This window comes from Pan paniscus, chromosome 8 (assembly GCF_029289425.2).
Source record: "Pan paniscus chromosome 8, NHGRI_mPanPan1-v2.0_pri, whole genome shotgun sequence".
Classification (NCBI taxonomy): Eukaryota; Metazoa; Chordata; class Mammalia; order Primates; family Hominidae; genus Pan; species Pan paniscus.
The window spans coordinates 117,058,008-117,083,054 of NC_073257.2; the positions used below are offsets into that span (position 1 = coordinate 117,058,008).

Consider the following 25,047-nt stretch of genomic DNA (forward strand, 5'->3'; position numbering starts at 1 on the left):
CCAAATATTTTATAACTAAGAGATTAAGTTTTCTAATGTTTTTTTTTTGGAGTTTCTTTAGGGAGTTTTATTCTTCATAACTGCCTCAGTGTGAGAATAAAGTGTTGGAAATCGCTGATCTCAGATCGCCCTAGCTCTAGAGTCCTGCCCACTTGCTTGTGCTTACTTATGCCATCTTTGGGCTTCAGTAATTGTCCATGCTACCTTTTCTACCTGGACTTTGTTGTTTATCATCCTTCCTTTAGGTATCTACCAATCCCTGTTTCCTCTAGCAAGGATTTTGCTCCTTCCGTGTGAACTCATTTCATGTAGCAGGACCTTGATCATCTACAATTTTTCTCCCCATCTGGACTTAGCTTTGCCTTGGAGGTCGTATCTCAATACTGGAAGGCTGCGATGGTCTCTCCGTGTCGGCTCTCTGTGGGTCTTCTCTTCATTGTATAAACTAAAGATGGCTGTCCTGTGCTCTGCTCATTATGGCAGTGATGTGAAGACGACTCCTTCCCTGCAATGCTCATGGCACTCGCTGCAATTTGCTCTGCTAATGCTGACCTTTTTAATTTATTTATTTGTTTTGAGATGGAGTTTCACTCTTGTTGCCCAGGCTGGAGTGCAATGGCACAATCTCGGCTCGCTGCAACCTCTGCCTCCCAGATTCAAGCGATTCTCCTGCCTCAGCCTCCCAAGTAGCTGGGATTACAGGCATGCGCCATCATGCTTGGCTAATTTTTTTTTTTTTTTTGTATTTAGTAGAGACAGGGCTTCACCGTGTTAGTCAGGCTGGTCTCAAACTCCTGACTTCGGTGATCCACCTGCCTCAGCCTCCCAAAGTGCTGGGATTACAGGCCACTGCACCTGGCTCATGCTAACCTTTTATTGATAAGGAAATCCTGAGAATGAGACAGAGAGAGGCCTTAAGTTCACTTTGGCTTTCATCTGCCAAGACAAAAACCAATTTGCCCAAAGTCTCCAAAACAAACCAAACAAAAAACCCAACTAATACTTTCTTACCTTCCGGACTTATTGGCCAGAGTTGACTTGTTAGTAGCCACGACACACTCTGAAACAACTATGATTATTTTAGGAACTGATGGACTACATGGTAAGAAAAGTAAAGTTCATTTCCAATTATACATGTTTTCACTTTTGAAATGAGAAACCTGTTTCTATGACAAGCAATTTAGATATGCCCAACTTTCTTGGGGCTAGTTTAAATGATTATTTAGCCTTCAACATATTTTTTTAAAAGGCTGAAATAATCAAGTCCTTAAAATTCAAGACAGATGATGATAATTTAGAAACTCATGAAGATGTTTATGGCAGACTGTCTGCATTTCATTCGTGAACATGGATCAAGGTATACCATAAATGCAAAAATTGTCTGAGAGACTGGTTACTTTAGCTGGGTTAAGAGATTGACTTTATTGTTGTTTTTAATCTGTACATTAGGACAGAGAGGATAAAACAGAGTAAAATAGAGAGAGACAGAGATATAGAAAGACAAAGAAGTAAGTGAGTAGAGAGTGAACCATGTAGGCTGGCTGCTAATGGGGTGGTAATTCACACCCAACTTATGAGTGCCAGTATAAGTCATGCTTGAGAAATGATTGGATGGATTTAAGGAGGGTCCGTCATTATTCCTTATTATTTCATTCATGTATTCATTTAACATGTATATAGTATCAACTATATGCCAGGTTTTCTGTTAAATACTAAGAATAGAAGAATTAACGGTATGGTGTTTGACCTAAAAAAAATACTCCCAGGTTAGGCTGGGCATGGTGGCTCACACCTGTAATCCCAGCACTTTGGGAGTCCAAGTGGGAGGATTGCTTGCAGCCAGGAGGTTGAGACCAGCCTGGGCAATAAAGCAACACCCCACCTCTACAAAAATAAAATTTTTTTAAAAAAAATTAGCCAGGTCCAGTGGTACGCGCCTGTAGTTCTAGCTATTTGGGAGGCTGAGGCGGGATAATCACTTGAGCTGAAGAGTTCAAGGCCGCAATGAGCTATGATCACACCGATGCACTCCAGCCTGAGCAACAGAGTGAGACCCTTGTCTCTTTAAAAAAACAAAAAACATGACCAGGCACGGTGGCTCATGCCTATAATCCCAGCATTTTGGGAGGCCAAGGTGGGTGGGTTACGAGGCCAGGAGATCGAGACCATCCTGTCTAACACAGTGAAACCCTTTCTCTACAAAAAATACAAAAAAATAGCCATGCTTGGTGGCACGTGCCTGTAGTCCCAGCTACTCAGGAGGCTGAAGCAGGAGAATCACTTGAACCTGGGAGGCGGAGGTTGCAGTGAGCCGAGATCGTGTCACTGCACTCCAGCCTGGCAACGGAGTGAGACTCTGTCTCAAACAAACAAACAAACAAACAAAAACCCTTCACAGTGTGGTGGGAGAATCAGACATCTTATTTACCATTATATATATTATATATATAAATATTATGTGCATATATTAGGATTTGTGTGTGTGTGTGTGTGTGTGTATACACACACACATACTGTGAGGAGCATTGTAAGAGAGATATATTTGTGTTATATTTGTTATTAAGGGGTTTTTCAATGATAAGACATACATGATCTCTGAACTCCCAGAGTTTATAATCTTGAATTGAGATATTCAAGATCAGTTAAGGAGTCAGTAGTCAGCACTATGATAGGAGAAGGCCTGGGTATTATAGGAACATACAGAAGGGAATTTTAATCCTAAATTATGGAAATAGAGTAGAATTAAGAATCAGCCAGAACAAAAATGAACCTATGATAGAGGATCCTATGATAGAGGATGAAGAAACTAAGGCTGTCTTGGGAAAGAAGGGATGCTGAGAAAAGCTTCTCAGAGGAGATGGTCCTTGGGCTATGCCCCCTGGTTAAATCAAGGGGCAGAAAGGTCCTTGATAATATCAAGAAAGGAAAGGAAACAAGCACTCAGAATTGCTCAAGTTTCTTCCACTAGTTACACCTCTTTAAAGCATTGCAGGTTCTGTTTCCACAAGGGGCCAGACCTTCCTCTTACCTTTGGATGAAAGATGAGGCAGTGTTGCTCAGAACATCTCAGACTCTCAGTGGTCATCCCTAAAAGCCCCTTAAAGTGGCACTGGGGAGGGAAAATGATCCTAACATCTGTTTTGAACAAATAGAAAATTGCTGTTTGTAAGGTTTGATCTGAAAGACAAACCCCCTCCCTTTCCATTGGGTCCACCAGCCTTACTCAATTTGTGTCAGAACCTCCAAGGGCTGAATGGATTGTACTGTAAATTGAACCTCAGGTTCCATTGTGAGTACTTGAAACGTGACATTCCATCCACTAAGCCCTCCTGCTTGGGCTGTTTGTCGATTCTAATGTGTTGAAATATATCTGCAACTCTAGGTGCTGTCTCCGCCCAAGTCCGGAAATGCAGTTTTGATCAAATCTCATAATAATATGGGGAGATGTTGAAGATTAAAACCTATTGATAATCCACACTGCCAGAAAGCAAGATACAGAGGAAAATTTAATAACCTGAAAAATGGTTACAGAAGAGTGTGGCTTTATTTTCAGCTGTCTTTTTTGTGTACTTGTTTCCAACACAGGGTGAGTTTTGATGAGGGCCACTCTTGGGACAAGTATGGTTTCACTTCGGTTCCTCTCTTTGTTGACGGGGCTCTGGTGGAGGCAGGAATGGAGACCCACATCATGACGTGAGTACTTCTTTTGCTGTGACAGGAAGAAGACCAGAGACACTGGTTCTACTTTCATTGAGGCCTCGGATTTTTCCCAGGGAACCCTACACCAAAGTGGTCCAATCTCTGGGCCAAAATTTCCTCATCTATAAAATGGAAATACTTATTTTTATACCTACAAACTCAAAAAGCTACTGCCAGGATTAGAGAGGCTAGGGTCCTAATTGAACAGTCAAGGTTTCTAATAGAATTTAAAGAATGATAGCAAATTCCCATTTATTTAAAACCCAAGCAAACAGAAAACTTATGTCGTTAGATGTTTTTTTTCTCTTTCCAAAACAGTCTAGTGGGAGATAAGGAGCAGGGGCAGGGATGGAGGGAGTAAAACAGTCAACTTATTGAAATCAGAAATATTGTAAGAGATGTCTCTTTCTTTCTCTCTCTCTCTCATAGACACACACACACACACACAAACACACACAGACACACACTCCACAGTTATTTTGCTTCAGATTATTTCACTGTTAATTTTTTTCTATACTCTTTTATAATGAGATTTAATCTTAGAAGTTGATCACCTGTGTTTATGTGTGCACATGTGTACATGGTGAATGGGTAACTGTAATCTTCTACCAACCAATACTGTCCCCCACCTCCCCCACTCCCAGTTGGCTGGAGAACCTTACACCTCAGCTCTTCACTGGACAGAGTGGAGTCTTGTTGGGCAAAATTAAGGGATATTTGCTACAGTGTGGAGTTGGCACAGAAGGGCTCATAGCGTGCATCTGTGCTGGTTCGGTGGAAGGGTGTATGATCTTCCTACTCTTAGGGACACTGCTCTTGATTTAACTTTTGTACACATAGATTTCTTTATAGTTTGAATTAGTCTTTTTCCAATGGTGATGGACTTGGAAGAAAGGCCAATCTAGGAGCCAATAAGTGATCAGTTATGAAAAAATTCTTTGTAATTGTATTTATGCAGTTTTGATCAAATCTTATAGTTTGGCCCCATTCTCGTCTATGAGGCCTATTTGAACTCATTGCAGATTCTTTTGGGCATTACTTTGAACAACATCACGTGTATGCCAATCTCTACATGACCTGGTATTCCCTAGCAAGTTTAAGGCCACAGCTTAAGTTCTGTGTTCATCTAATCTTAAATGATAATAATTTTTTTCTCAGCTTCAGATGGAGTTTAGCTGGTCACATGGATATGAGGGAGATTGACCTCAGAGCCAAACCATTTACTGAAAAGATGAGATAGCACTTCTGTTTTCCTTTCCTCCTGGCCAAGACTCCCTAAGAGCTTGACAGAGCTTCTGTTCCTGTTTTATTTTCTTATCAAGATACTTAGAGAATAGAGCATAATTATTTTCTTATAGGGGATCTTTTTATGAAATTAAGATGGATCTTGGAAGTATTCATCAAAATGAGTATAAACAATTCAAGTTACCTGTTTTAACATTTTGTTAAATTCAGAGTTTCTTTTGTATGAAAACAACACAGATTTTGTCGGGACTCTTCAGATAGCTGGACAAGCCCTGGAAGGGTTGCCAAGAGGTGATTTCTGTCTCTATTCTAAATATGAAAATGGTATTGAAACCAACTGGCCTACTAGGGTTGCCCAGTTGTGGAATGGCAATGGCAAAGATTGAAATAGGAGTTTTAAAATATTATATATTTCTGTAGGAACTGTGAAGACAAGGAGTCCATTTGGGGACAAGAATGCTTAGCTTTGCTGTTGAATTGAAAACTTATTAATAAAGTAGGTCATTCAAATACTGTGTATCCTTCCCCTTACTGTTAACCCTGATTCTCTCTTTAGCTCTGTGTGGTCAGGGAGAAAAAACAGCCACTCTAAGGTTCTGTTGCTTTCTCTTATCTATTGATTTGGAGAATTTATATATTTAACAGTTAGAGAGCTTCTAATATATATCAGACCTTGTTAGAACTTAGGAGAGTTTATAAAGGCAAATGAAATTATTTGTCTGCAAGGAGCTCTCAGACTTAAGTGGTGAGAGTAAGTGGTGATAAAGTAATCATCATGGTACCCTAGTTATACAGCCAGGAGATAGCAGAGGAAAACGAAGAATTCACACACACAGTAGGTGACAACTGAGTTGGTCTGGAAGTTTTCATAGCAGTTCACAAGTGGAAAACCATATAATAGAGAATGAAATGTAAGTTCCAAGAAAGCATAGATTTTTAACAGTTTTATTCACTAATATAAACTCAGTGTTGAAAGCAAGGATTGGCATGTTGTAGGAAGTCAGTAATCGTTGAATGAATGAATGATTCCTAGGCAAAGGAAAGAACACAAACAAAGGTAAGAACCATGAAAGAGGGTGGCTGGGTGTTAAGGGAGTAAGACTATGAAAGATTTTAAGTCACATTTAGGAATTTGACCTGTATCCAGAGTGACATTTTTGAAATTAAAAAATCTGATCAAATCACCAGTTTTCTTAAAACCCATTGAGGCCTTTCCATTGCCTTTAGGATAGAGTCTAAACTCATAGAACGGCCTACAAGTATCTATATTGACCACCTGCTTGGGGCTTTTTCTCCAACCTCCCTGACCTGACCACCCTTTTCTGATGCACTGGTGCCTTCCTGCCCCCAGGTTCTTTGTATCTGCCAGAATGGGCCTGCCTTCCCTACTTAAACAACTAAATTTCTAAGTATCTTTCTGATCTCAGCTTAAATATCAGTTCTCATAGCCTGCCAGATCAGGATGGGTTCCCACGCTATATGTTATCTGGCCTTATTTATTTTTTCCTTCACAGCACTTTAGATAATAAATGTTAATACAAAGGGTATTAGTTGTTGAATATCTTTCCCCTCCATCTTCATCTACCCTTAAGACAGACATGTGGAAGGACACACATGTGCACACGTGCACAGACATCCCTGCATGTGACTTTAAGTTCCCATGAGGGAGGATCTTTGTGTATCTTGTTCTTTCAGTGCTATATATTTACCAGGCTTGTGCTAACATGGAGGATTTAACAGTATATATGTACTGGATAAATGAATTATTAAATGGAAGAATCAAGTGACTTCTAAAAATCTTACCTTTGTTGTGATTGTTGTGATTTTTCTGGGCCATGGCTCTAGCATGTTAGGAAATTGATTATAGATCTCTAGAGATTCTGAAATGCTCTGGTCAGAATGCAGTAGGTGCAAATCATGGGGGCTGGGGTTGGATAGGAATCAGAGCAGACTGCATATGTGTGTAGAGGTGTCTATATGGAGGTTATGATACATTGGGGTGGAATGGCATGTGGGCACAAAAGGGCAGCTAGAGAATGAGGAGCTTACTGGGAATGATTCTGATTTCCTCCACCTTTCACAATAATCTGCCCAATTTCCACTTTTCCTGGAGGCCAGTGCTCCAGGAACATGGACACTTCTAACACCATAGCTTTGCAGGAGGATTTACATGGGAGACAGTCCCCAGAGTGGAGGCCTGGGACTTGGCTACCTTTATTGCTCTTTTTACTACTGTCTTTTCAGATGTTATTATTGAAACATCCCCCTGGTAACTGTAATGGGAACCATCTAGTCTAGCCAAATTCAAAATGAAATGTGACTGTTCTTATTACTTAAGGCTGAAGACAGGCTGACTGACAAGCTGGAGGGCCTATTGCAGTCTCAGGCAGTGGCTCTCCAGATGATGAGATGCCTGTGGCTGTTGCAGCACTTGGGCCTCTTTGGTCCACTATTTCATGAAAGGCTGTTTGCCCTTTGATTAGCACTTTAAAGAGAGCTTTTCTTTAGCTTGACTGAGATGTGGAATCAGATAGAAAAACACTGCTTTCCTGCATCCTCAAAGCTATGTTTGAAATTCTTTCCTGATAAGAAATGTTTGAACCAATTGGCTATGATTTAGCTATACTTTTACAGGGGCCAAAGAGAACCTAGCAGCTTCCTAGAAAAAAAAATCTTAGAAGGGAGAAGTACAGCTTCTCTGAAAGAGATCAGACACTTCTTACCATGAGTGAATGTCTAAAATGCTTAAGGAGAATTTAGTCTGATTTGGAGGAACCCAGTGAAGACCTTGCAGCCAACTTGTGACTATTCAGCATCTTTTTTTTTTTTTTTTTTGTGCCAGGTATCACATTGAGCACTTTTTCAAACTTGATTTTATGGAAATCTCCCAACAACTCTGGAAGGTAGATAGGATTGGCATCATTGGGCAGATGAGGACACTGAGGCTCAGCTCACATGTTCATAAAGAGGCAAAATAAGAGCAAGGAATGTGAATTTCAAGCTCCAGGCTTGAAGGTAAAATTTAAAGGAAGGTACTGTAATTCTCTAAGGTTTGTTCCATCAAGGAGTACCAAGATGTGTGGGGAAACAGTGGCAGTATACCAGTTGTTTACTTAGTATGATGAGTGCCTGCTATGCTGCCAGACACCAAGTCACAGCAGACCTAGTTCTTGATGTTAATTCACAATCCATTTGAAGAAGTACGATAAATACATGAAATAATTAGATAATGATTAAATGGTAAGGTATGGTATAAATGTGTTTTGTTGTTGTTGTTGATGTTGTTTGTTTGTTTGAGGTAGGGTCTCACTCTGTTGCCCAGCTTGGAGTGCAGTGTTGCAGTCATGGTTCACTGCAGCCTTGACCTCCCAGGCTCAGGGGTCAAGTGATCCTCCTACCTCAGCCTCCCAAGTAGCTGAGACTACAGGTGCTTGCTACCATTCCTGGCTAATTTTTGTATTTTTTATAGAGGTGGGGTTTTGCCATGTTGCCCAGGCTGGTCTTGAATTCCTGAGCTCAAGTGATCTGCCCACCTCAGCCTCCCAAATTGCTGCAATTACAGGCACATGTGCCAGTGCGCCTGGCCAGTATGGGAAACATTTTAGTTGCTGTTAGATATCAAAGACGTGATTGAAGACAGAGTGGCTGTAAAGGGGTTCATGGCTATACAGAAAAGAGGGAGCAAGGACATTCCTGGTGGGTGGAACAGTGTGAGCAGACATGGAGTGGTAGGAATGTGCCTGGACAGTAGAGGAAAGTGAGAGGTGAAAAGGGCTACAGATACCTTTGGCTAGGGCCAATTGCCTTGTTGACTCCTCTTATAAATCCAGTTCTAATTGGCATAAATCTCTGATTAATTGTTCCACCAGCAGAACTAACAGCCAAAGTGAAGGGGAGAAAGATCATTTTGCTTAGAAAATTATGCAAACCCCAAAGCTGCAGAGGTTTTTTTTTCTTTTTTTAAATGAAGCCTTTTCCACTTAAAAAACTGTGACCACATGCCTAGCAGGGATCATTCTTTTAAATACAGCCTTAGCACAAGGCAGAGGCTCAGCACTGAGCTTAAATGCATTGTTTAGCCTCTAGTAACTGCATCCGATAAAGTCATTGAAAATGAACCAGAGCTGCTTCCATTGATCTGTTTTTCAATTCTCTGTTGTTTGCTGGAAGAGCCTGATTTTACTTTGCCCAAAGTAAGTCATTCGAGTAATCGGCAAATCCGGTGGAACTCCCAAGTCATCACCTCTCAGGCTGGCTGCTTGATTCATAACCTTCAGATTGTCGCCAGGCTTGCCAGCAACTCAGAGGCACACTCTTGTTTGTGCCAAGGAACACAAAAGCAGAATCCATGCCTGCAGAGGGGGTATTGGATGATGGTAGGGTATACTGGGGACTGGCAACAGCCTGGAAGGAAAAAGCTTATTTTGATCAATGGATTGCTGTGTGGGCTCAGGGGGAGGGATGGTGTGGTGACTGAGAGCATGGGCTTTGGAGATTCACTTTCCAGGGAAAATGCTCAGCTCGCTGTTTACCACCTATGTGACTTTAGTGCCTTGCTTCACTCCGCTCTGAGCTCCCATTTCCTCATGTGGATGTGAGGACTAAGTGAAATAATAACCTCTATTGAAGAACACTGGACATGTTGGTAATCTCTGTGATCTAATGATCAAGAACCAGGCCACTTGCAGGGAAGAATTTTGGCCAGCTAGAGCAGGGGTCGGCAGACTTCTGTAAAGGGCCACACAGTAAAGATTTTAGGCTTTGCTGGCCATAGGGCTTTTGTTGCAACTACTCAATCCTTCTAGCCTAGTGGGTGAAAGCAGCCATAGACAGTATGGAGACAAATGGGCATCTGTGTGTTCCAATAAAACTTTATGAACACTGAATCTTGAATTTCATATAATTTTCACATGCATGTCATAAAATACAATTCTTCACTTGCTTTTCCCCCCCAACCATTTAAAATGTAAAAATAACTCTCAGCTTGTGGGCCATCCAAAACATAGAGCTGGCCAGACATGGCCCGTGGGTTGTAATTTGAACCTGAACAAGAATGCCCATGGGTTTTTATCCATTGTAAATATATTAAAAATACCATTTGAATTTTTGACACAGTTTTTACATATTTCCCCTAGCTATAAATTGCTTCTCCAATTGCCCTGCCTAATGAAGTATTGAAAATATACTTTTTATGAAATGGCTTAGAAGTTTCCTTATTTCTTTAAAAAAGTTTTATTGAGATATAATTGATATATACAAAATTGCACATATTTAATGTATACATTTTGATGAGTTTGGATGTATATGTACAACCATGACCATCACCACAATCGCAGTTACTAAACATATCCTATCATCTCCAAAAATTACCTTTTGTTCTTTTGTGAGTTTTTTTGGGTAAGAACATTTAACATGAATTCTGTCCTCTTGATGTATTTTAAAGTGTACAATAATGTATTGCTAAATACAGACACTATGTTGTACATCAGATTTCTAGAACTTACTCATCTTGCATAATTGGAACTTTATGTGCGTTGAAGAACTCTTCATTTTCCCCTCCTCCTGCCCCTGGCAATTATCACTCTATTCTCTGCTTCTATGAGTTTGACTATTTTAGATACCTTATGTAAGTAAAATCATAAAGTATGTGTCCTTCGATGATTGGCTTTTTTCACCTAACATAATGTCCTCTTGGTTCACCAATGTTGTCATAAATGGTATATTCAGCTTTTGTTAAAAAAATAAAATAAAAAACACTCCTCATTTCTTATCAAAACCCCACATATAAGTCTCACCTCTTTCAGGAAGCCCAAGTTCTTTCTCATTTCCTTATATTGAATTCCTTTCATGGGGCTCACAGTGACTCACAGGTGTATCTTGCTTGGTGTGTACTTTTTCCAATGGAGCCCACATTTGCAAAATCAGAAACATCTGGCAGCACTAAGTCCAACACCCTGTAGTCCAACATTCTCCTGAAGCTGCATGGCAACTGCCCACTTCGGACAGGGTATGCTGTTTCTGCCCCACCCCTCACCTGGTGTACACATGTCCTCTCCGGCTGCCCCGTTTCACTCCTTGTTCGTTGAAGTTGCCCTCCTGCTCTGGTAAGATTTTAAATTTGTGATTCACAATTTGGATTCTATATCTGCAATTTCATAACTACATTATTGTCTTACAGGTTTTTGTTGACATTTAAGAAATACAGAATAATGCAAAGAATAATATTACAAAGCTTGTGTACCCACCACCTGAAATTAATAAATATTAATCTGTTATCACTTTGATTCAGATTTTTAAATAAAATATACAGGAAATCCTAGATAGAGTTGATATTTTCATTATTCTCCATCTCAGACTTATTATCCTTACTCCTTCCACAACCCCTTCTAGAACATATGTGGACACTTATGTATTCATAGAAATATATGTGGTATCACTTTATATGTTTTCTAAATGTCTAATTTATAAAAATAATATTCTTCTACATGATTTTTTCTCTCAATATTATCTATCTGGGGTCATATCCATCTGGTCCAGGCACTTTTCATGCTATATGGCATGTTGTCATGATATAAATATGCACAATTTATCTATTTTCTTATCAATGGAAATTTAGGTTATTTCTAGCTATGTGCTCTTACAAACAGTATTACCACATCTTTATGTATGCCTCCAGGTACATACATGGAAGAAGTTCTCTGAGTTGCAAGCCAGAAGTGGAATTGGTGGGTCATGGTGAATTGACATTATCACAAATAATGCACTCTTATTATGCAACAATAATGCAATAATAATTCTTGCACTGTTTTCTGATTGTTTTACATGTGGATTATCTTTGCAGATAGAATGCCAGGGCTTTTTATTTGTTCTGTAAGATTGAGGAGGCTTGCAACTGTGTCTTATTTATTATCTCCCATAGCACTGAACATAATTGTCCTCGTGCATAGGTGATGCTCAGCAAATATATGGTGAGTAAGTAATTCTATTGGACTCGATGGCAAACTAAGAGCAGGTACTGAACTTTATACTTTTTCTGATTCTTTTTATTTTTTGGTTCAGGAATTGACATAAAGTAGGAAACTGAGAAATGTCATGACATTTTAATGACATAAGAAAACACAGTGTCCCTCTTTCCCTTCCTCTCTTATAGCTCTTTAAATTTCCCTACCTTAACCGGGTGTGGTGGCTCACGCCTGTAATCCCAGCACTTTGGGAGGCTGAGGTGGGCAGATCACCTGAGGTCAGGAGTTTGAGACCAGCTTGACCAACATAGTGAAACCCCGTCTCTACTAAAAAATACAAAAATTAGCTGGGCGTAGTGGTGGGCACTTGTAATCTCAGCTACTTGGGAGGCTGAGGTGGGAGAATCGCTTGAAACCAGGAGGCAGAAGTTGCAGTGAGCCGAGATCGTGCCACTGCACTCCAGCCTGGGCAACAAGAGTGAGACTCCATCTCAAAAAAAAAAAAAAAAAAAAAAAAATTCCCTCTTTCCTCCTGTCTAAATCCCATCTCAAATATCCATCTTCTCCCTTGTTTCCATCTCTTAGAGTCTCTGTCATTGCTCAACTCCAGACTCATCTTCTACAGGTTCACAGACCACATTTTCTCACCCACAGTTAGGGACCTTAAACTTTCAAGCCCATTACACGGATTTAGTTAGTTTTGAGAAAAGAATTAGAGTTGTTTGGACTAGGATGATTTATTTTTATTCATTTTAGAAATCATCTTTCTTCCTTTTGCTTCTTCTCTTCCAATGCTTTTTAGTCTCTTTCTCGGTTTTCCTTCCACCCACCTCTTCCCCCCATATTTATTTTCAAGCCTTTTAATCTTTGCCGCTTTCCACCACCTTGCCAATCATTGTATTGTGTAACTAACAGTCTCCACTTGCAGGATTCTTGCTGTTGATCCCCTGCCTATTTCTATTAAGGTCTAGTTCATGTCTGGCCTTCGCTCAGTGCAATTCGCCCTGTAGCCACTGACCTCCTTTACCACTAATCCCATCTACACCCTAATGGGAAAACAATCAGGTGGCATGGACACACACCAATAGCCAAGAATGTGGCCTGAATTTCTGGAGACCAACAGCTGTTGTCTGCTGATGTCTGGCCTTGCCACAACTATGCTCTTTCTGCTTTGATTTGAAATCTGTCCTCAGCAGCTTCCTTCATGGAGGGAGGGAAAGGAGGAGTGCTTTTGGAGGCAGAGGAAAAAGGAGGCATGGGGAGCCAGGCCTTTCAGAGAGAACTGAACTCTTACAGGAACATTTAAAAGAGGATTCGGGAGTCCACATGAATCAAGTGTTGCTATTACAAGAACATTTATTATTTCTTTACTCAACAATATGTATCGATAGCTTACTACAAGGCAGGCACTGTTTTAAGAGTTCTAGAAGCTGGGCTAGGGCATAGACAAAATAGGGTCACTGTTAAGAAGTTTATATTTTAAAAACCACTTCCATCCTCAGTAGAGGAAAGATCAATTTTGAATGAGGTTTATTTCAGCTCTGACATTCATGGAATCAGTTCTATAATCCAATTCTGAGCTTTTTAAATGGTGGTGGTGCTGCTGCTGCTGGTGGTGGTGGTGGTGTGTGTATCTGAGTAAAAAAAAAAGAAAAAAAACTGGGGGAGATAGATGGTGCTAAGGCTTAAGGGCTTCAGGGTACCTCTTAACTTCCAAAGATTCTAACCCTGGCTTCAGTTTGATTTTTGCTTTTTGCCTAGCCTGAGAAAGAATAACATGCCAATGAATCAAAGGAACATCACAGAATATTAAAAGCATTACCTCCAGTGAGGCTTTTATTTTCTTATCTACAGATTTTTTTAGTTTTCAAATTTTTCATGATGAGAGTGCATTATTTTTATAATGAGAAAAAGGGAAATCATTTATCAAAATGATAAATTTAAAATGACATTTTAAAAAATCATCTCCCAGATAATGAAAGGGAGGGGCTGCATTTGAGTTTATCCTGATGATGATGTGGGTCACTCTTACTCTCCCTTTGAGGTTGTGATCTGGAGGAAGAAAGAGCCTCAACTGTGTACCATCACTTCCCAGTGCTAACCAATGCCCTGATGAAATTAATACTAAATCATTTCAAATAACCATACTACTAGAACCCAATAAGAGGTAAGAATGGGAAATAGACAAATTCTACTTGTAAAATAAAATTTCAGGAAATTGCTAAATAGTAGCTTCTGCTGAAACAGTTCTCTAATTTCTTCAAGGTCATCTGGTTAATTTATGCTGCATTTGTAAGTTATTGTGTATTTTAAAAATTAATGAAAGATTTAATTATAGCAGGGTTGCCTGTGACCTTTTGTGAAATGACTTCATCATAAATCTGCAGGCATTTTAGAACTGTTTTCCAGGTTTGTAATAATTTGCTCTCAAGTTAATGACATCCAGCCAGTAAAAGGAGTTGAAGCTGGGTGAAAGGATTGAGTCGGGATTTGTGGTTACCTAGCAATGGCTAATTCTGAGTCCTGGATGGAGGTGGTAGAGGAGATGGTGTATGACTCACCGGAATCCACAGCACGTTTAACTATTTGCTTAGAGGAATGAGAAATAAATCCAGTGTGTCAATAGGGAGAAGTTGTATGTAGCCAGAGTGGGTCACTGGAGAACAGTTGATTACAGTTCATTTATCTACATATGAATGTAGGGAAACCCCTGGACCAATGTGAGAATTTCTCTTCTTCCCTCACTTCTAGCAGGGGTTCTTTATTTGTAAATTGAGGGTCTTTGCCTGCCCTCAGCTTGCTGGCTACCCATGAAACCCATTTTAGACTCTAGCGCCCTAGTATTTCTGACTTTCACCCACACAAGTGGCTCAATGAGCAGCATAGTTAAGCTGTCTCTGGATAGGAGTAGGCTCATTTCATCTTTGTCCCTGTCATTCTGATGATTCGTTTGATCCAATAAAGTGAGGGGAAAGGCTGTGCAGGGGAATGCCACGTCTTAGCACATCAAAGATCCTCTGTCTTAGAAGAAACTGGTAGCGCACATCTGTAGTTACAGAATGGCAGGCTGGAGTTTGGAAAATGCAGAGCACCCTTTAGGCGCAGGAGCCTGGGAGAAAAGGCAGTGAAATCTGGAAAGTAAGTCTTGGCTGAAGCCTTTCCTAGTTAACTGCAGTCCTGGATGTCAATCACTTCTCTACTCTGCATTCCTCAAGTTTTCATGGTGCTGCGGTCACATATGGCACACCATGACTCTGCAAGCTGAAAGTTTCCCATGAAGAGCAGTCAGCTTGGAAGAAAGAGCTGGCTGTCAAGAGACTTGGGTTCCAGATCTTTGTGTCCTTGAGCAGGCCTTAGTTTCCCCAGCTAGCATGTGAAAAGGTTGGTCAGAAGCTCATCCGTAAAGACCCCTCCAGCACTGAAACTTTATAATTCTGTTTGTTGTTTTGTATGCCTCAGGGATTCCCAACTGGAGGCTAAGCCAATAGACTCATAGCTCAGAGTCAACTACATAATTCTTCATGCAGTAGATGCTTTAGCCTTTGAGACAAATAGGGTCATAATTGGAACTTTCTAGATAACCTCTTCTCTGCAGATTTCTCCTTTTTTCCTCCAACTGTACTTTCAGTTTTATATATTTCAAGGCATTTCTGCCTTTTATGCAAACAGGCTATTAGGAGCTGGAGGTGAGAGCATCCCATTGCCCATACCTCAGTGCCAAACTGTGCAGTTAAATGATTGCTAATGAGTCATGAAGGACTTAAAAAAGAGTAACAGCCTTGCTGAAAACACACATTGCTGAGAATTGTTTTAGAATGGTTGATGCAAATGCCTGAGTTTGACCCCTGGCTTCATCATTTACTTGCTGTGTAACCTTGTCAGATGAGTTATTTAACTTTTTTGAACCTCAGTTTCCTCATCTGTTAAATGGGAATAACGAATAAAATGAGATGATCCATGCATAGTGGTTAGCATACCCTCAGTGTTCAATAATTTTTCACTAATATTAGTAATATTAATTGTTATTATTATTTTTGAGACGGAGTCTCGCTCTGTCACGTCGGCTGGAGTGCAGATCTCAGCTCACTGCAACCTCTGCCTCCCGGGTTTAAGCAGTTCTCCTGCTTTAGCCTCCTGAGTGGCTGGGACTACAGGTGCGTGCCACCACGCCAAGCTAATTTTTGTATTTTTGGTAGAGACAGGACGGGGTTTCACCATATTGGTCAGGATAGTCTTGAACTCCTGACCTCATGATCTGCCCACCTCAGCCTCCCAAAGTGCTGGGATTTCAGGCGTGAGCCACTGTGCCTGGCCTAGTAATATTAATTATTATTGTTATTTGACTGAGATCTGCTGATCTACTGTTTGCAAAGTCTTATGGGTATGGATCATGGGGATATAAAAGCATAAGGCACACTGTCTGCCCACAAAGTTCTTAGACATCCAGCAAAGACAAAGTAAATAATCATAATATATAACCATACTAATAATTGTTTAAAATTATTAAGTTGTTAATTTATAGCAATCACTATAAAATACAACTCAAAATCGTGTTAGATACTGCTATTATCCTCATTTTGCACATGAGGAAACTAAGTTTAAAGTGTGTAAGGAACCCTCTGTAGTTCCAGGATTGGGGCTCTCATCTGGGCCATCTAATATGAACACTTTTGTGCTTAAGCACTTTATTCTACAGCCACTCAGACAATAAATATGTGACAAGCACCTGTGATGCATAAGGCACAACTTATGTGAGTTGCAAAGTTCTAAGAAGTTAAAATCTAGCAAAGAGAATAAGACACTTATGTACATATGCTATGATTTTTGATACATTTTGGAAGTGCTGTGGGTCATACCCAAAATACAGATAAAATGCTACAGAAATTCAGAGGAGAGTGATTTTATTTTCTTCTGAGGAAGGAAAAGAAGCAAGGAGGAAAGATCAGAGAGGACATAATAGAAAGGTAGTATTTGAATTACAAGTAAAAGGAATAACCTACCAAGAAAATAGAATAATCTCAAAACCTGTACAGTTTTGTGGTTATATAATATAAAGACTATAAAACATGCAAGGAGAAATGAAAGGTTTGCAATCGTAGGAAAACATTTTGATAAACCTCACTTAGAAACCAATAGACCAAGTAGTCCAAAGGTCAGTGTGATTTTGAATATTGAATAACATTATTAGAAAGCTTGATTTAAAGCAGCAGTCCCCAACCTTTTGGGAACCAGGGACTGGTTTCGTGGAAGACAGTTTTCCATGGGTGAGAGTGCAGGTGGGGGGTGTTGATTTCGGGAAGAAACTGTTCCACCTCAGATCATCAGGCATTAGTTAGATTCTCATAAGGAATGCACAACCTAGATCCTTTGCATGTGCAGTTCATAGTAGGGTTCACGCTCCTGTGAGAATCCAATACCACAGCTGACCTGACAGGAGACAGAGTTCAGGCAGTAATGCTCGCTCCCTAGCCACTCACCTCCTGCTGTGCGGCCCTGTTCCTAAACATTTAATATATTTCAACATATTGACCATACACTGAGCCAAATACAATGTCTAGACTACTTTCAAAGAGCTGATTATCATTGAAACCACATTCTCTTTAAATATTTGCAATTAAATTAGAGATTTTAAATAAAATGATGGTGATGAAAACAAAGAATAAAAAACTTCAGAGTTTTTTATATTCTATATGACTTCCATGCCCATACTCACATTAATAAATTTGTATGCCTTTGAAAAGAAAAAGGAAGAAACCTCATACATTTGGAAACAAAACCGTGAGTTCTTTATGAATCATTTTGTTTCTTAAAGAGGAAATAAGGATGGTCTCTGGAAAATATTTAGATTTGAAAAGCTTTTCTCCTGCCCCTTTTATCCTCCAGTCAAAACCTACTACCTGTATTTTGACCTAAGGCTTACAGAATGAGTAGGAGTTGGACAAGACAAGGTGTGGGATAAGCCATCCCAAGCAGAGGAAAAGCATGTTGAAGCCTGCGTCTCTTGATGCAGAGGCTTCTAGCCTGAAGACTGACAGTCCAGTCAAGGCAGTAACAGAAAGAAGAAACTCAGGAAGGGGCTGGCAGAGTCGGCTTCGCCCTGCTCTGTTTCTGAAGATGTTATTCCGGCAGATGGAAATGGGACAGTTGGTGGTTAGAAGAACTCGAGTTGCAGGCACTGGAGTCTCTGAGGACAGAAAAGAAGGACGTCCCAGTTGTGAGTAAATGGCAAATCAAACTCAACAATATTATCTTAGTTGAGTTTGATCAAAGATGCACTCAATAGTCAGCCTGCAGTGAAGTCCACTAATATAACTCCCAAAGCACTGTTTGTTCTTCCTTTTTGATGTTTTTTAGTGGCTTCCTAGGAACAAATTCTGATTCTTTCTTGAAGGATTGTGGTCAACCATTCTCTTCTTGAAACTTCTCTCAGCTTTCATAACTGTGCATAAAAGTTGGCATAATTGGGAGGCTACAAAAGAATCAAATGACTAGGCAGGCGAGAGTCAAGTAACCCAGGGCTGCTCTCCTATAAAGAGGAAAACATCTTTACAGAGCCTAGTCCTCTAATTACATTTAGTGTGGCATTCTTTCCACCTAAATTATAGCAATTATATACAGAGATCCCCTTTGAAATCATTTAATTAATGAGTAGCTAACCCTCTCTGTGTATAGAATTCTAATGAGGTCTTTTATTTTTGTGAACCGCCTCCCTCCCTCAAATTAATTACTCCCCTTCCTGAAAGGCTTACTCAGGCCTGAATGGTGGATTAAAGGAGGTGGGTTATTTAGGGTCCCAGCAAATCATATTTGTTTGTGGAAATCCTAGCACAGTCCAGGGTGACAAGGGACAGAGCATTTGCTGCAATTACTTGCCTGAGATTGTTTCTGTCCTTCTATATTCCAAATGATACACAACTCAGCCACATTCTTTGACCCAGAAATAAGGGCAGATGAAGCTATTACCTCAATTTTGGAAGAAGTGAATGATTTTGTTAGATTAATTCTATCATTAATCAACCCAGAAGTATTTATTAAGCATCTGTTATATGAAAGAAGTACCAGTGCAGACAAAGATGAATGACTGTAATAGATAAATCCTTTGTGTATAGGGTTACCAGGAGATGGATAGCTTTGACATAGACATTGAGGTGTACTTTGAGGTAGACATGGGGATTGAAAGAAAATAAACTCTTAGAAATGGTCTCGAAAGGGCCACATTCCCTGTAGGCTATTTCTGCAACTCATTCTTTGAACACGTGTCACTGATTTCAAACAATCTTTTATTAAAAAGATAAGTCCTTGAGAGATGAAGTGATTTGCTCAAGGTCACCTACTTAATTTTATGGCAGACCATGTCTAGGAAAAGCCAAGTCTTCTATTTCCCTGCCCAGTACTCTTGCGACCATGCCCAGACCACCCATATGTTAACAACAATTCAAGAGCACAGGAAGACCACCTGTAACCAGAGTCATGTTAGCAGTGTAGGCATTTAGAATCAGAGGAGTTTTAGAAAAAGACAGAGATGGCCTCTTAAGTTTGTAGAGTCCAAGAAGAAGGTGAATCTTGAGTGGTTGTCAAATACTCTCATGAAAAATCCAAGTGGCAAGGTAAAAGGAAAGAGAAAAATGGGAGTTATAAATTTTAATTGATTTTTTTCCTGAAAATCTATATAATGAGAAATAGCATAGAGAATTCATTTATTTTGTTCCTGTGGTTGGGAGCAACTTCCTCAGGAAACCAAAGGGTAGGCTACCTGTTTCCAGGTGGTCATCTATATTTATATATGAGGTGTTCACTTTCTCCAAGGCTCACTAGGAAGATATCAAATAAAAAAAGAAAGTCCCAGCATATGAAGTTATTACGTACCTTGATAAAAGGATTTTGAGCCAAGCCTATTGAAAGTCCTTGATGAGAAAGTCCTTGGGTGAGTCTATGAGGATTCCAACAGTAAAAATGATGATGATGGTAATAAACATTTGTTGTCTATTGTGATTTTCAAAATTTTCACCCACATTATCTCACATGATGGGGGTTTGATTATGTTGGTGAAAATATGCTTTGAGTTCAAAAGGGGGCTAGCAATGGGTTTCTGAAAAAGGCTGTCAAAATAGTTTATCTTGGTAATTGCAAGGAAGTGGGATTTAATAACAGTGAGTTTGGCCATACTAAGAATTCGTTTCTCTTTGCCAAAGACCTGAGAATAAAATTTCACGCTCTAGAATTGCCTTGTTTTTTTCCTGTTGGCATTCAATGATCAATTAGCCATTCTTTTTCAAGCAACTACTGTTGATAGGTTCCGCAGGATACAGAGAAGTACTAAAAGTATCCCCAGGCTTAAGAAGCTTTTTAATTAGTTGACAAAAATTTCACCAAAGATACGGGAAATTTCTGAAATTCTAGATTGATGGTCTGGGTAAGTTGTTCTCAAAATACGGTCCTGGGGCCAGCAACATCAGTATCGCCTGGAACTTATAAGAAATTCAAATACTTAGGTACCTCAAATGTACTAATAAGAAACTCTGGTAGTGAGACATTCTATGTTTAACAACCCTGTAGGTGATTCTGATGTAGACATTGGAGAACCTCTGGTCTAGAGATAACAGGACCATTTGAGCTTCTGAAGAAAGAGCTTAGTGTTGCCAGAGGAATCACAGAGGACTTTTTGAAATAAGTATTGCCTGATTTGAGAATTATAGTATCCTTTTAAAGATGCTCCATGCCTTTGGTTCTTCCATCCTAGCTCTCTCTTGGGCTTTAATATTCTATTGATACATGAACCACTTGTTCCCCCTGTAAAAGTACTACACATATGAGAAGTGTGCTGTACCTATTTTGCTGGTAACAGGCTCTCCTTAAGTTAAGAGGAGTATTTCTGGCAGATGAGAAACTTTTACTGGAACTTGATTATTTTCAAAATTATTATTATCAATTAGAAGCGGTCTGGGCTTTCTCTTTTCCTAATTCAGGATCAAGAGGACCTTCTCAGTGTTTATCACTCCAAAGTGATGGACATGGTTTATGATGATGCCCACTTCAATTTCTCTGTTGGTGTCTTACTTCCACAGATCTTGTAAATTTTAACATCTGCTCCTTGGGTATTCATGAAAAGAGAAGAAAAATATTTGAATTTGAATTAGTTCTTAATTTCATCCCCTGCTTATTTTGCTATGTTTCTGTCATTTCTTCAGCTTCCATAAGCTTTAATCAGAAGAGCAATGAATTAATGTGATATTGAACAGAATTAGGGAAGCTGAGTCTATACAAAAGAGACCATGTGTCTGAGTCATGTATGCCCCATAGGAAAGGGACCACAGTGAACTTTGCTCTTCCCTAAGCTGACAATGGGTGGATCGATGTGGAATACATTAACGTCTGAAAGTTGCTAGGGGATTTTACCCCACCGATCTTATTTGGGGCCCATTGAGAAAATGAGCAAAGCTCATAATCCTACCAGTGTTTAAGTGATTAAAATTTTGCATCTGATACACAAAAGTGACCTCCCGGGAGAGGAAACTAGCACACTCCTGAGTGAACATATTAGTGTATCAGTTTACAGTATGGGGAAAGACCTTGGAAACACAATATAAGAAAATCTGGGAAAGAAGCCAAAGAAATGTACATGAAAGGAATGTACCTGTGAGGATTGCAAAACAGAACAATCTGAACAAGTCTGTAAGTCCTGACTGAGCACCTATTCTTGTGTTCTGTCCTGAAATGAGCACTGTGAGATCAGTAATGGATATCTCAAAGAGTTGGAAAGACCAACAACATGGACATTCTTTGAGGCTCGAAGTCAGTTAGGTTGGACACATGGATGATGCTTGCATGCTGCTCCATAGATCAAGCCTGAGCTTGAATTTCTATGCTTACTAACTTTTGAGCATCTCTTGTTCCTGTTGTTAGAATCTTTGTCTGTTAGAAAGTTCCCTCACAGGCCAGGTGTGGTCGCTCACGCCTGTAATCCCAGCACTTTGGGAGGCTGAGGCAGGCAGATCACCTGAGGTCAGGAGTTCGAGACTAGCCTGACCAACATGGAGAAACACTGTCTCTACTAAAAAAGTACAAAATTAGCTGGGTGTGGTGGTGCATGCCTGTAATCCCAGCTACTGGGGAGGCTGAGGCAGGAGAATTGCTTGGACCAGGGAGGTGGAGGTTACAGTGAGCCAAGATTGCACCATTGCACTCCAGCATGGGCAACAAGAGTGAAACTCCGTTTCAAAAAAAACAGGAAAGAAAGTTCTCTCACATTTTATAAACTTCCACACTTTTATTTTTTCATGGAAGAGAGCTCCCTAGAATATCAACCTGCTGCTCTTCCCTCACTGCACTTTCCTAAGTCATGTCCAGGTTAACTAGCCTGAGTTCTTACACTGCAGTTTGGGTAGATGAAAGTGGTCTTGGATCATATTGCCACCTGTATTAGTTTCCTGTGGCTGTTGTAACAAATTTAGTGGCTTAAAAGAACAGACATTTATTCTCTTGTAGTTCTGGAGTTTAGAGTCCACAATCAAAAGGTCAGCAGGCCTCTACTCCCCTGGGGCTCTAGGGGAGAATTCATTCTTTGCTTCTTCCATCTTCCTGAAGTTCCAGGTGTTCTTTGGCTTGGGCTGCATAACTCCAATTTTGGCTTCTGTCTTCACATGGCCTTCTCCTCACTGCATGCTACTCATCTTTGTGTCTTTTATAATGATACTTGTCATTGGATTTAGAGCCCACCCTGATAATCCAAGATGATCTCAACTCAAGACCCTTGATTTATAAGTGCAAAGATACTTTTCCCGCATAAGGTCACATTCATAGTTCCAGGGAATAGGAAGTGGTCATATCTTATTGCAGGTTACCATTCAATGCAGTGTACCGTCTTAGTCACTCTCTTCTTCAGTGGTCCTTAAACTTTAGGAACTATGAACCCCTTTGAATAATCTGATAAAATATATGTGATTCTTATTTATAGATGAGTACGTATGTGCCATTAAGCACTTTTTTGTTTGTTTAAAATTTAAGCAGATTCATACTTCACCACCACTACCAAAGCCCAAACATGTGCTGTAGATTCAAACACTCAGTCTATATCCTTCTTGAATGGTAACAGTCAAAAGCAACCACAATTTTCCTGGTGATCTGGTTAATGTAGGAAAAAACAGGTTATTGCCTCTTTGGTTCTAGACAATACATATAATTCTGTTAATGCATTTCAAGATCACGTTAAATATTTTATGTCTCCCTGAAGTGTTCACATTGTGTGTGGAAACTCTTAAGCTGCTATTATTATTACTATTAAACCTGAAAAGTACCAAGCCCCATTTCTTTTATCTGGTACTTATGTAATTACCATGGAGAGGATCTAGCTAACATTTCTCTAGGTTACATCACACCTTATTAAATTAAGCCTATCTCTTTAGTCTGTCACGACCTTATTGAGTCTTGCTTCTGCCATCGAGCATATTGAGGGCTTCCTCCAGCTTTATGTCATCAAAAAATTCAATTTCCAATGATGACCATTATTTTCACATCTTCAAGTCGTTAATAAAAATGATGAACAAGAAAGAGCAGACAACAGAACCTTGCAGCGGACTACTCACACCTCCCTCTTGGTTGATTTTAATGTCTTCATTAGGTACTGTTCAGCCACATAATTTTACCAAGCACCTGGCTCATATTTTCTCAATCTTTTTGTCAAGATTCCTATGACAGACCCTGTTCAAATGCCATGCTGGTATCCAGGTAAATCATGTGCTTCACATTTTCCTCTTCTGTCTGCCTAGTAACCTTTTAATAGAAAGGAATGTGATTAATCTGACATGACGTTTTTTGTGATCCAGGAAGTAAATTTGAACTATGTGGAGTCAACAGAAATATATGGTTTAGCATCATTAACATCCTGCACTAGTAAGTCTTCCAATCAGGGAAGACTTACTGCTGGAAGTGGTATCTGAATGCGAGAGATTTGAAGGCTGGATAGAGAAAAAAAAGATATCCGTCAAGGTCTCCTCCCACTGTTTTTGTTTGTTTGTTTCGTTTTCCCTTGATGAGGCTTATCAGTTTATCTGTCGTCTCTTCAAACAAGCAAAAATGTTTGATAAGAGAGAGCTGTTTTGTTAAAGATTTAAAATGGACTGACCGCTATGTAAAATGAATTTAGAGCTAAGAAATGGAAATACCTTAGTGGATGACCTGGCATCGATGAATTGGATTTGGAAACCACTGGATTTAGCAAGACTACAAGAGAACAGAGAGAACCCAGGGAGAGGGAGTTAGGTTTGCTTTGCTCCACAGTGTCAGCTGCATATGTTGGGTATTCTAGGCTCAGAGTTTCTCCTACCCCATGCTGAGCTTAGATCCACACAAAACCCATGTAGTTTTACTAAAGGAGAGATCCTGTCTCTCTTTCAAAGTCTGCTTAATTTTCTTTTAGATAAGCCTCTAAAAGGTTTTATTTAACTTTTATCTGAAGCACATTCAAAATTGATCCTGAGATGTATTGTAAATTGGATGATCTACAAAAGCAACTCTATATTCTTCCTCATTTCACAAGTTTTGTCAGTCTCTACCTTTCCCATAAGCATCCTCATCTTTTAGAGAGCATAAGAAAATGACCCAGGAAGAGAGTTAATCTTGTAGGTGTCACCATAACAGTATCTGAACTTGGGCAGAGGAGAATCCAGGGCTGGTAGTGTGATTAAGTCTTGCTGAAATGGAAGCCATCCAATTCCTTGAAAGACTTCAGTTGTTTTAAGTTCACAGCATGATCGGTCTCCCCTTTACATCACTATGATAGATGTCTTGCATTGTAATTGCAAGACACGCCACCCGAGTAGAGTATGGATGATCAGTCTTTTTTTTTTTTTTCCATTTTTCTAGAAACAATTGATCATTCATATTTATAGGGCAATCAACTGCTGGGCTTTGAAAAGGTCAGTATTGATTATCTAAGTCACAGATGGTGTGCTTCTTTACTATACATAAATATGAGTTCCTTTTATGAGTCTGCTGTGATTCTTTTTTCTTTTTAAGGAAGGAGAAGGGAGGGTAGGTATTCACGTGCATTAAACAATGGAATTTCAACTAACACACTTAAATTCAACTAGGACTTTGCAGTTGGCAAAGTTGTACTTTAAATTAGCAAATTCATTCCTTCTAC

The 25,047-nt window shown here is 39.7% G+C and overlaps 1 protein-coding gene across 1 annotated transcript in view; it reads left to right on the plus strand.

The window, feature by feature from the left end:
- The window catches only part of SORCS3 (sortilin related VPS10 domain containing receptor 3), a 616,732-nt gene that overhangs the window by 531,347 nt on the left and 60,338 nt on the right, over positions 1-25,047 (plus strand). The window contains exon 14 of the mRNA XM_003825558.7: positions 3,586-3,693. Coding sequence (XP_003825606.2) covers positions 3,586-3,693 — 108 coding nt within the window. The remainder of the gene's footprint in view (positions 1-3,585; positions 3,694-25,047) is intronic.